General features: G+C 39.0%; 1 protein-coding gene across 13 annotated transcripts in view; it reads right to left on the reverse strand.

Annotated features, from left to right (window-relative positions):
* Nucleotides 1-954: 954 nt before the first annotated feature.
* Nucleotides 955-13,080, reverse strand: part of LOC136447828 (5'-AMP-activated protein kinase subunit gamma-1-like) — a 61,261-nt gene continuing 49,135 nt past the window's right edge. For 12 of the 13 annotated variants that reach the window (XM_066446911.1, XM_066446908.1, XM_066446901.1 and 9 more), the window contains 13 exons: nt 11,955-12,015; nt 11,355-11,449; nt 10,896-10,929; nt 9,179-9,226; nt 8,935-9,039; nt 8,182-8,233; nt 7,888-8,014; nt 7,439-7,519; nt 6,622-6,706; nt 6,016-6,053; nt 5,603-5,749; nt 4,961-5,054; nt 955-4,579 (listed from right to left, as the gene is read on the reverse strand). In XM_066446911.1, coding sequence (XP_066303008.1) covers nt 4,479-4,579; nt 4,961-5,054; nt 5,603-5,749; nt 6,016-6,053; nt 6,622-6,706; nt 7,439-7,519; nt 7,888-8,014; nt 8,182-8,233; nt 8,935-9,039; nt 9,179-9,226; nt 10,896-10,929; nt 11,355-11,449; nt 11,955-12,015 — 1,068 coding nt within the window. In that variant the 3' untranslated portion in view covers nt 955-4,478. Of the gene's footprint in view, nt 4,580-4,960; nt 5,055-5,602; nt 5,750-6,015; nt 6,054-6,621; nt 6,707-6,769; nt 6,855-7,438; nt 7,520-7,887; nt 8,015-8,181; nt 8,234-8,934; nt 9,040-9,178; nt 9,227-10,895; nt 10,930-11,354; nt 11,450-11,954; nt 12,016-13,080 lie in introns of all 13 variants that reach the window. The other variant, XM_066446902.1, reaches the window with a different exon arrangement.

A 13,080-nucleotide genomic window follows, 5' to 3' on the forward strand; every position in this document is an offset into this window, starting at 1 on the left:
CTTCTTGTCTCCTGACACCAGCATCACGAACAGTCTTCTGATTGTATTAAAGCGGTCGGAGGGAGATGGTACCCCCCTTGACTGCAACGGTTTCCCGCGAAGCGCCCTCAAGTGACCAATGATGGTACTTCAGTCTCGGAAGACAGATGACCGCTATTCATCAATGTTAGAAATTATATCGAAATCATCCGGATTTCGATATAATCCTCCAAACTCAATCAGCGGGTGACATTTTGATAGCATTGCAATACTTCTATCACCCACTAGAAGACGCTCTTTTTAAACCTGTGTAAAACCATAGAGAAAAGCATTGGTAAAACCCCATTGAGTCGTTTACATATTTGCATTGCTGTTATTCACCGCTAGTCGGCGCTTTTGTACCGCTGCGATGATGGACTACGGGAAACCATCATAAACGTTGGCTTCGGCATTCTAGCTTCTGCCATGTTCTAGTTTGGAAACAAGAGGGCTATCTAAACTTAGCGATGGCCTGTGATTAGGACAAAGTAGGCTTTTAGAGTTGAACGTGAGTCAGAATTCACATCTTCCTTCAGCATAATAACTTGACTAATTCAAAAGCTAACTCTAAAACTTAACTTGTTAGGTTTAACCTTTTTTTCAAAGTGGATGACAATAAAAAATCGCCTTTTTCTGTACTGTGTGGTCTCTAAGTTTTAAGACTAAGTAGTTTCCTTTTTTCCTATCAACATGAAAGAATTAGGATTGTAAGTAACGCTTAAATTTGCTTTTTTTTTCCAGAAATATCTCATGATAGTCGCTCTAGTATCATAAGCGGGTTTGTAGAAAGTAGTGTAGTCTTCTGTGTCTGTGTATAGTAGGTCTATCTTAAATAGGCCCATCTGCTATATGGAATGTGGCACTGCAAATCACACACTGTGGGTGCAGCGCACATCAGGAAGAATGAACAGACCACAAAAACAACTCAACTGCATGTAACAGGAAAAACTAGTTTTATGTACAATGTTTTCAAATAAAATGTACAAGGAAGTATACAGTAAAACCTTCCCATACAACAGATAGCCATTATCTGTGGGTACCCTTCCAACTGACTTCAGAATCCTCTGCCATATCCAATCTATCTCCGCATTTACCTCATTTGGGTTAGAGCCAAGCTTTCTTCTTCAATCCAACAAAACTACAAGGGACATTGCCCTTCTAGCCTTTACAAAAATAACTTTCATTCTCAATTATTTTTTTCAGTATCGTTCGCTGAACTATATATATATAATTTCTGACTTTCGTATGTACAATTGCATCCCAAGGAAGCAAGTAACTACTGTATATATTTATATATATATAATATCAATCTCTTTTAGCACATATCTCTACTTTTCAGTCTTTTCAAAAAGGTAATTGCAAAATTTATCAATGTTATGTAACCTATTATAACATACTAGTCAACCTGCTTTTAACAGTGCCACCTTTCTGGCAACAGTAGTACTGCAGCTTCAAGGGACCACAAGCATTTCCTACTTTCAACTTTCAAGTGCCTGTTTTTTTAGACAACTCTTACAGAATTATAACATCTCAACAATTCGTCAAACGATGAGCAAAATTCTTCAGAAGAACACAAAACACTTTGTCAGCTTCTACAGTCATTTCCTTTTTCATTAACTACATCCAAATATAGCAGTCCAATTTTAGCTGACCATTTGCATTTATAGTTACATTATGAAAACATAACATCCTTTCTCTTCCTCTTATCCTAAAGCAGCATGAATCACTTTGCAGAGAATGCTGAAGTCAGTGACACTTTTCACATCTTACTCCTGGCATCAAAACCTCATTGCACCAGATCCTCTAAACATGACAGAAAGAACAGTTCAACATACAACCTTTCAACAGATATTGATGTCATTGTACAATTCAACAACTGCCTATAGACACATGAGAATCCATATTCAAATTGCTGAACTGTCTTTCTGTCCTGGTTATAAGATCATGTGATCATTTTTGGTACTGACAACCTTACTTTTTACTAGGAACAATGAAAACTAGCATAGGTATACCAGAATTTCTCAAAAGACCCAAGAAACAGTTTCTCATTCAAGTTAAGCATTCTACATGTACAAGTTTTACCCTCAAAGGTATCATTAGTGAAATATATGTGATTAACAGTTTGTATGTCAGTCACCTATATGTACTCATCTGTTTGTGCTTTTGAAGAAATAATGGAACATCTCACTTTTCCTTCCGAAAAGAAACTCCAAATATCCTATCTCACTTTTCATTCAGGTCCGATGAGAAATAATGGTATACCCCAGATTAACCAAAATCTTCTTGCGCACATTGTTGCATACAGCCCACAAGGCTTACCTATACTACTCTCCAAGCAGAGGTTGGTGGAGAAGATTGTGACCTTTTTATCATTTGCCCCGATTTCTGTCAGCTCTCTCCACTTGGTGGAAAGTGCCAAAAGAAAACGGGTCATGTGATAAAAAGGTCACAATCTTCTCCACCAACCTCTGCTTGGAGAGTACCCTATACAAGGTTCTGCTTTGACAGACTGTGGGAGGGACAGTTTCAAATCTTCAAAGTTGTACAACTCATGGTTCAGACTTTCTCCATGTCTCATTACAATGTCAGACTCACATAAGGTAACATACAGCATTTCACATTATGGTAACACTGAATAGAACTAGTATTCTGGTTTCAACATTTGTAAAAATGTATGGGGAAACATTGGTAGTGTAATATATATATATATCATAATGGAGTCAAAGTTCAATCAAAGACTTTTTTCTACATGTAGGCCACCAAATGAAATATCCGTATGCTGCTCACCAAGTAGTATCATAGTTACCACATTAAATCATCATTTAGGGAAAGGACTTTTGATGAAAAATTTAATAATCTTCCACATTTTTGCTATATTTGCCTGAAGTTGCCCTCTTGAAGCAGGTACAGATGGCATAAGTGACACTTTTTTTACTTCTGGAGCAAAATGTTGACATCATAATTTACATACCAATTGCAAACTGACCACATAACCCACAGACCTTCAAAGCCAACTGAAAGACATCCTGGTTAAACAACACTTACATCTTCTCTTTTTTACATCTCCATAATCCACATGCGTTTTTGCACATTTGCATATGTGCCTTGTTTACACTATTTTGTTTATGTACACAGTAATAGCCATATAATAAACACAGCTGTACACGTTGCAGAGCTCTATTTGGTTCAGAACCACTGTGTCTTCTTCGGACACATCCATACTCAATACATGTACTTCATCCTACTCAAACAATACAAAGTTTGAAGACAATGACAACATCTACTAAACATGTCTTTGCACCATAGTTTGACACAATGCAATGGTTTACTAGTCTAAGAGTCTTTTTCTGGGAACTTTTATGAAAGTTTTGTAGTACTAAACACTATCACTGACATAAGTGTGAGTAGCAAAAAAGGGAAGTTTGAAAATCAGCATGCAGTGAGATACTGTATCCCAAACAAAAATTCTGCAAATATGGACATATCATGGTAGATTGTGAGTTTCATAGTACATGTATAAAGAAAAGCAAATTTCTGTCAAAATCAAAACAAAAACTGTCGGTAAAGTAGATAAATATGAACTGTGAGCATGAATGCAAACAAATCTTAGCAATCACCAATTCACAACAACATCCATGAACTAGCACCTTGCAGAGATTCTAGTAGCACCATGCATGCATGGATTACAAAGTACTCTACACAAAACCACAGTGTCTGAACTATGTAGCACTACTCAACTTGTTTGTACAAAGTCTTCCTATCTAAATCTTTGCTGCCATCTGAAAACATACATACATTTTAACACAACCATGGGTAGGCTGTGATGCGTTAGTCAGTGTAGACCTCATGAACAAAAAACACAAGGGGTTATCTACAGTAAGTGTGCATCAACTCTACTATGGTACGTTTGTTACGTGAATGGTTTGTCTTTAAGACTATAAAACTTACATTGGTTCACACAACCAAACTTGTGCTGTAGGAACAATGGTGCAATGTAGCTATAAACTATGCGACTTAGTCCTCAATTCTAGATTGCTCCCAAACTACAGGTAAAACTTCCAGAAGCATTTCAAGACAACAGAACAACTTCTTATCCATGAGGTCTTCATGGACCAACACATGATATGTTCATGTACTTTACACAACAGGACCACACTTCGCTCCAAGTTAGATTGTCATCGTGCTAGCTTCTACACAGACTACGCTATATCTTCATTGAATCTACAGTTACTGTAGTAAATGCGTTAAAGAATATCTTGGCCTCACAGTATCACAGTCGAGAGCATAGCCATAGTAAACTTTGATAACCAGTGTTGTATCCGGTGTTCATCTGTGTGTCCGGTCTCCGGTGGTTGAAACTGGTGAGAGGGAGTTGCTCATTCTCCGGGAGGGGTGGAGGGTTGTGTGTTTGGGGTTGCTCATTCTCCGGGAGGGGTGGAGGGTTGTGTGTTTGGGGTTGCTCATTCTCCGGGAGGGGTGGAGGGTTGTGTGTTTGGTGTGTTTGTGCGCTCCGACACGGGCTGCGAGGTAATCGTTGCGTCCGGGCGCGGGGGAAGCAAGCCTGGAAAAAGGTTAAAACTGAGTCTACACTTGGAATATGACATTTCAAAGATGTTTATTACAACTAGGAAAATCATTAAATACAGAAGTACACTGGAAGAAAAGTCTAAGAAACATAATACACAAACTTAAGATGTTTCTTATCACATCAACTCCTGAGAATTTTTTGACTTCTGACCTCCACTTCAACTTTGAACTTTATTGATTTTGACCTTGAATAAAAAAATTGAAGTGGCTAAAACTTTGAGTTACAGACATGGTAGTCTTGTGCTGTATATGCTGGGCCCTCTGGGAAATCTACTTTTGTAAGTTGCAGGGGCTACTCAGTAGTCTTGTAATGAAATAAATAAATGAATAACTAGATGTTTCCGTGAGACGTTACCTGCAGGCTTGAGGACCAGGAACTTGAGAATATCTGAGAGCGAGACGACTCCCACCACACAGTCATCTGTGTCCACCACCACCAGTCTGTGAACCTGCAGGGGCAACACAAACATGAGATACATAGTTTTATCCAGTGTAAAAAAGTTATTCCATCACAGCCTCCATAGTGGGCTCTCTGGGCCTTTTTGGGTTTACAATACACTTTTTTGCTGATGACTTTGGGCCATACTTTACGGGTCGGCTGCACAAATAACCAGTTCATAAAGAAGTCATCAGCAAAAAGTGTATGAGCAAAAAAAGGCCCAGAGAGCCTGCTATGGAGGCTAATTCCTGTAGTCTTTTTGAGGCCATAGGGACAGTGGGCTGTTATCCACTGTGTCTAGGGCACGGTATTGGAAGGTGGAGCCCATCCCTCTCCTTTTACTGCCTTTTACCTCCCCAGCCAAAGTCTGGTACTATACCCATTAATTTAGTTTTTTGTTTTAGTTTTCACAACTACGTAATAATATTGTTAAGTAATTATAAGTGTGGCTAGTTTAATTGTAATTTTAAGTTGTTATATTGTAATTTTCCTGTATATACTTTTGGATAAGGACTTAAGGAAGATCAGAATAACTAATGGTGATCCAAATAAACAAACCTCAGCCTTGACGACCCTGTCACAGATGGTGTCCAGTGTTTCAGTCTTCAGACAGCGGTGCACGCCCTCGAACCCCTGGCTCCGGTGCTGCAGGGCCTGCCGAATCGTGATGTCCAGGTTGTTGTACGTCTTCTCAGCTGCCAGATTCTACAAAAACAGCCAATTGATAACCTTGTAACATATGCTGTAGGTGCCAAACATTTACAAAATTGTTCTGAAAAAGAAGGCAAAAGTTAATGATGATTTTACCACAGATTTTTTCTGAAATGGACTAAACTTAATATATTAAGAGCAGAAAAGGGATGGAACACAACCCTAACAGTTTTCTAAGAGTTTATATTTGCAGTAAATATCTACATAGATTCAGTTCTTTTTACACTTAACATCTACTAAGCCAAAGAAAAGTTACTTACAATTGCATCAAACTTGGCGTAGATGTCCACCACTTTACCTGAGGGATGAAAAGCAAGTATTGAACTGTTGCACTGGTCTATTCCTACGTGGCTGAAGGCAAACATTTAGCAATGCACAAGTAAATGAAGGTAAGAGCAAGAGCGACATTTTTAAAATATTTTGCTAAGCACTGGTCAATAGCAGAAAAAGAACTGTTACAGCATACTACTGTTTACAGATTCTAGCTAAGCAGAAGTGAGGGAGGAAAGGTATTTCAAGATGTTGCAAGAATTGAGCTTGTCACACAGTTGAAGTGACTTTTCATATTTTCTCAAGGGGAATAAATGCTTCCACTTCAACATGGACAACGCTACTTCTCGCCAACATCCTACAGAAAATACCCTGGAAAGCCAGAGTATCTGCGGGGCAGCTTAGCGACTTTCCCCGGAAAGCGAGACCATCTGGCCGACCCACAATACACAGCCCTCGAGGGGCTATGTAACTCCGTTGGCCAGGTGGGGCAAGTCGCTTAGCTGCTCCGCAGATACTCTTGCTTTCCAGGGTATTCAAAAAGAAAGGGGTTAGTGGAAAGAGAGAGAGAAATAAAAGGGTGAGAAAGAACGCACCATTGTCATCAACCACGGGCAGAGCAGACACCCTCCGCTGCACAAAGATGTGCAGGGCCTGGATTAGGGGGATGTCAGCTGGGGCCTGTCAGGAGTAAAAGGGAGGAAAATCATCTACCAACCACGTGGGGAGGGGGACACGTCTTACCGTCGCTATCTACAACCGGGAGGGCGGACACTCGCCTTTCCACAAAGATGTGAAGAGCATGGATTAGGTGGGTTTCCGGTGATGCCTACAGAAGTGACAAAATCACAGCAACACAAAATTTCACCCAGTTCAATCAAACACAAGTGTTTTCCCTTGTTCTTTTGATGGGAATGGTGGCCACAGGTGAATGTAACCTAATTATAAGCTGCTGTTTTTTTTCCAGTTTTACAATTAACGTAGATCATACCAATCCCAACAGAGATATAATTTTTCAAATATGGTGTTCGCTTATATAGCTTAGTATAGGCACCATACCAAGGTAACTGTAAGGAAAACACTGATGACAAAGTCAATACACATTGACAACGTTCATCAGTTAGTACAAATTTTACTCTAAGACATGGCCCACAGCATTAAGTATTCTGCTGCAGACCTCAGGTAGCATGCATTACAACATCGGATAGTGTACTCTTGATGGTATACTTTCCACGTAAGATAATAACAAGAGAAGTGCTTAAAATTTCTAGGACACATTTTGGCCAAAGTTCATAGTTTGCCTAGTATGCACATACACTAACACACACACGATGTAAACAAACACACACGCACACATATACGCATGCACTTATACTATAGATAATCTTGACAAATGCCCAATAAATGACTCACAGTTGCTATGTTGGAATAGGTCCCGATGCCCAGCTCCTCTAGAGTGTTGTTCATGTAGTCTGGCTTGGGGATGTCCTTCAGCTGAAAATCAGCCACAACATAATAAGACAACATGAACACAAAGAAAGGGTCTAAAAAAAGGACAGTTGTAAACTATGATATCAGCTTAAAGAAAACATACTATTACTGCTGTACAGGCACAACAACATAAGGACAAAAAGAAAAAAGTATTCTTGTTTTTCAAAGAAAATAACTTAGGGTTCTTCAATGTAAAGTACTTCAGAAGTATGACGTGTTTCTAAATGCAAAGGCTGCACAAAGTATGTTCTCATCTTTAGGACAGAGTTATCAGAACAAGAATCCTTCATACCAAGGTATATAGTTTATGTAAATATCTATTAAAATAAACACATCTTTGCCACATCTTATGTACAAGTGGGATTACTTACATATAACCAGAGGAACTTGAGTATCCTCTTGTGAGTGAGGACGTAGATTGCATTGCCCGTTGTCTCGTCTAGTACAGGAAGACGATGGATCTTGCACCCGATCAGTCTCTTAATGCCTTCAAACAACCTGCACATGAAACAACAAAGTAAAAAATAGTTTGTGTACATCATGTTACAGCAGCATAAAGGAATATTGGGCTTCAAAGCTGATTTTCTGAGGCTCGAATTGTTTTTAAAGACAAAAACAAAACTAGTACTTAAGATTCCTACATAAAGAAGTACAAGGGTACGTACGTCTCATCTGGGTCTATGCTGACAAGTGGCCGGTTGGTCAGTCCTAGCACCTCTGTATAGCAATGGGGAAAAATGTTAAAGTCAGCCAAAATGTTTTTTCATTACAACAAATCATACAGTAACTTACTTCAGACTATCTATGGTCTTCAGCCAATAACACCTGTTTGTGGGCCCTTCATCTGCAGTTTGAACCATTCCAGATAGGAGGCATCACTAGACTCTCAAAGTTGTGTCAGGCACTGAACACATACAGAACACATTATTTATCGTACTGGAATTTGGCTACATTTCATCAAGCCTAGGTGTAATGTCAAACCAAGGTCATCAGTCGAGCTGAAGCAGACGAAATCAATTTGGTGCCCTCCTCGTGCATTGACTGGATTTCAACCTGTGTACTGACTGTATCTTTAGCCATAGCTACAAAACTACCAAACTTCTGTGCTTTGTTACGTATGACAAACTTCCTTGCCCTGCCCTCATCTGCCCATGTTGTTACCATGACAACCTCCCCTGCTCTTCCATCACTTCTCCATGTGTTGTTACCATGACAATTGTCCCTGTCCCACTATTACCTCCATGTGTTGTTACCATGACAATTGTCCCTGTCCCACTATTACCTCCATGTGTTGTTACCATGACAACTGCCTCTGCCCCATCCTCACTTCTCCATGTGTTCTGTCACCATGGCAACCATCCCTGCCCTACCCTCCATGTGTTCTGTTACCATGACAACCATCCCTGCCCCGCCCTCACCTCTCCATGTGGCAATCTTGTGTTCCTCCAGTTCATCCATCTGGACCAGAGGAGACTTGTAGTACTTTTGTAACACATTGATGAAGTCCGTGATTGTCAACATTCCTGAGGAAAAAAGACAAAACAAATGACATCAAACTCATGGAAACCTTCAGTTGCCTTAATTTTGGTTGGCTGTCCCTTTACTGACTTTGTATTTTGCCAAAATATGTTGGCAAAGCAATTATAACAAAACAACACTTACCTACAAAGTTCTGTGTTCTACTATCCCACAGCGGAGCAGCCCTTATACCTAACAAGAGGAGGAAAATGTGTCAAGATTATCATTGTACTACACACCATAACCATAGTCCTGCTTTATACAGGAAATCTTAAAGCAAAACTATAATGAGAAGCAGTATGAGGGACACATAATATGTGGGGAGGGACAGTTGGCGTAATCATTCTTCAGTTGGAAGTTGAATCTTGAAATTTAAAGGTTAGGAACAATTGAAAGTCATTTCAAGGACAAACTGTGGTTGGGGTAAAATATTTCTTCTCTATGATATATCACAAGAGAATTGGCTGTAATATTTCATACAGATATATGTGTCCGCCAGCCAGTTAACATCAGTATCGCTCAGTTTGGGCCATAAAGTATTTGCAATATATATTACACGTACATATTATGCAGTTGTTGAAACACATACGAAACATTTAGCATAGTAATGACTCAAGCTTTAGTTCTTGTGACACAGAATAAATGACACCACTTTGTATTCTTCTCACAGTCGCTTATCTGTGAAAGGATATCAGTTTTTGTCTTAGACTCATTCTGGGCCTGCATCCAATCTCCTTGATGTGCACTTATGTGCCGGCATCCAACCAATCCATTAACTTGGGGATGGAGCAAACAAAATGGGATGTGGAAGGAGTGATGGTCACAATTTTCTTTAGATCGACGGATTGTGTAATTCCTTTTTTCATCTTACAGTTACACTGTCCCTTCTTCTGTCACCAAGCAAGTAACAAAATTCCGATGAAGACACTTTTCCAGCCTTTGATTAAATTAAATTCCTGGTCTATCCTGCAGTTATCTTCTTCAAGTATTTCATTACAAGAAGAACCTTTTGACTGTACATGCATGTGCTGGTAATGTGATCGAAGCACTTTGATGTATTGCCTACGTGCCATATTGGACAAGTTTGGACAAACTCATACAAAATCCACCCAGCAAAGGCAGCACATTAACAGCTTTGACATCAGAAACTCTAAGACAGAGCCAAGAAAATAAGCTTAGCTCCCATGGCTAAGGCATTAAAACTCTACAGTAGTACCATTTGCTTAATACAATATAAGTCTAATGGCAGAAAGTGTGCATGTGCCAAAGCCAAGGGTTAAAGCTGAACTCCCAGGGCTATGGCATTGAAATGTCTTCGGTAAAACCACGATTAATTTATAGGTATGATGGCAGAAAGTGTGCGTCAGAGCCAAGGGCTAATGCTTAACTTCCAGGGCTATGGCATCAAAAAGGCAGCTCACAGCTTAAGCTGTGTAAGTATGACATCAGGGGGTGCCCCATTTAATCTTCCCCTGCTGCTGCCTAACTTCAGTGTGCTAAAGGTTAAATAATGATATCAATGACATCAGAAAACACAAGGTTTGATACTGTAGCAGTTACTAGTATCATACAACAGCTGCGAGTTATATTCCTACAAATCCTCTTCATCTACATCTGGCCTATTTTGGATCAGATACATGTACTAAGTTTTAATGGGGAAGATTTATTCACGACAAGTCACAGACCCAGGAAATATCACCATGCTGAATATGGTTGACTATAGCAGCACTTATGCATACGTGTAACGTTATAAATCATAACATAATTGGTACCACTTCTTTACTACATGTATCACAGCTACTACACGTACCATTTATCAAAATTAGTGATACCCATGCATGACTGCCATGAGGGAACTTACCATTGTACACTAATGCAAAGAAGGCTTTCTTCACCTGAAAATTTAAAAAAATTCATGTTCATTTGGTAATATGACAGGCATAATAACATACATGTAGCTGATGCTATAGCTACCAATACAAATATTATAATATAGTTTTATGGCTCAAGACATAATATCATTTCTGCTTTCTGTCATATGTGATGCATAACACCAAGACTACATCATTTTAGCCTGAAAAGTTGGAAGTTGTCGATGTCTGTTTCTGCATTCTGAAAATTATCAAATAAATCTCAGGTGGGTATCTTGTGCCCTAAGTCTGAATAAGAATACAATGTATATATAACTGACGATTCACTAATTCTACTGTGTACATGGTCATGGGAAATCATACCTGAAACACATATGGTTGCTCCATCATATATAAAGATAGATATTTCAAATTTGACATGCACTAATTGTGCCATAAATGTTACGTACCAGTAGCTGTGTGTCAAACACAACTAGTTTGGAGCTCGTTGGGATGATGTCATATATATGGTGAGACTTCATAAAATTAAGGTACACAGCATCATCTGAAACATAAAACAGCACTCTTAATAACTCTAAAGCCTTATACACAAGTCACATAATATACATAATGTAACAATAACACAATGTGTAAAATTTAAAGTTAGCATGACAGAATTGCATCAAAGAGGTTCTAATCTAAACCTGACCAAAGAATGTAATTTTTCCATGCGAAAAAAGGAGTAACCCATTTCACCAATATATTTGGTTGCACAATATATTTCAATAAATTTCTACTTCATTTTGCAGATGTTTCCTGTATAGCAATATCTCCTAAAACAGTGGATAGATTTCTACGCTGTCATCTAATCAATCATGGCAACAACTTATTCAGCTTGTTGCTTCCATATATATTTCCATTGACACATCAGTGCTTTAGTGTGCTGAGTAGCCTGAACTCAATCAAGCTCCTGTAACGGCTTGCTGCGGGGAGGGGAGAGAAACCCCCGGACAGCTGGAGTTTGTGTTATACAGACTATGTGCTGAGGTACCATGATAAAATTTCCCCACCTGCTTCTAAGGGTGTCTGTGCTTGCTGCATCTTCATTGCTAGTGGATCTGAGCCTTGGATCTGAAACAGGAGAAAAATGTTTATTGTAACATCAAACAACAGGATATGAGGTAGACCTTTTGCCATTTTGTTTGACTCCTATATACTGTACATAGATTGAAGCAACCTCTTTACCTAATCTAGATACATGTACATGTATGTATTTTTAACCTGTAAGCAAGTCAGACAATAATCATGGCATTAACGTTATAAATTACATCCACACAGTGTGGTTCAAACCCTTCTCTGTACGACTATCATTCCAACTGTACATGTGCTTCCCAATTAACATACGGGAACATGCAAACAGACACAGATTTATCGGTAAACTGTCAGTCATTTCACGATGCACAACCAATATTGATTCACCAGAGCTGCCTCAAAATGTCATGATGCCATATTTGATGAGTGTTTTGGTAGATTCTCTACCCAGAAAACGACCACCAGAGCCTGTAATTCTACTGTGTGTGACAAAAATGCAAAAAGATATCCATACGTCCAAACCAATTCAACTCTAAATGACCCCAATAAAATCAGACATGTTTACGACCAGGATATTATTTCCATATACATCATAAGCTATCCTTCAGACACAATAATATTGCTCTACAACATCAGCGACCTTAATCTAACATTATCTATGCCACTGGCGTCAACCTAATTTCCGACATATTCCCATCCTAATAAAGAATATATTAGATATAACAATCAAAGTGAAAGCAAAGTATTCTACGACAATACCTGACAGAATGGTGGAATAGTTGACTTCACAACAGGAGTAGTGAGCTTGTATATATAGGGTCACACCTCTTACCTTACTAGATTACAATTATAGGCAATCTTGTTTCTGCCGAACCCCAGGGATACCCTTTCATTTCAACATTCAACCATGAAATATTCATTAGCTGCAGCGATACTGTAAATTAATCTAGTTTCATGGTGGGTTTTATTTGGCGATAGGAGGATAAATTATATTTTGGTGGTGTTTTAAATTCGAGAGTGAAACAATTCTGCAGTAGTCATACAAGGGAGACATATCTGCGTTGTCTTTGCAGTGGGGAGGTCACCAGAAAAATTGCCCAAATA

The sequence above is a fragment of the Branchiostoma lanceolatum genome, chromosome 13 (assembly GCF_035083965.1).
Source record: "Branchiostoma lanceolatum isolate klBraLanc5 chromosome 13, klBraLanc5.hap2, whole genome shotgun sequence".
NCBI classification, from domain to species: domain Eukaryota; kingdom Metazoa; phylum Chordata; class Leptocardii; order Amphioxiformes; family Branchiostomatidae; genus Branchiostoma; species Branchiostoma lanceolatum.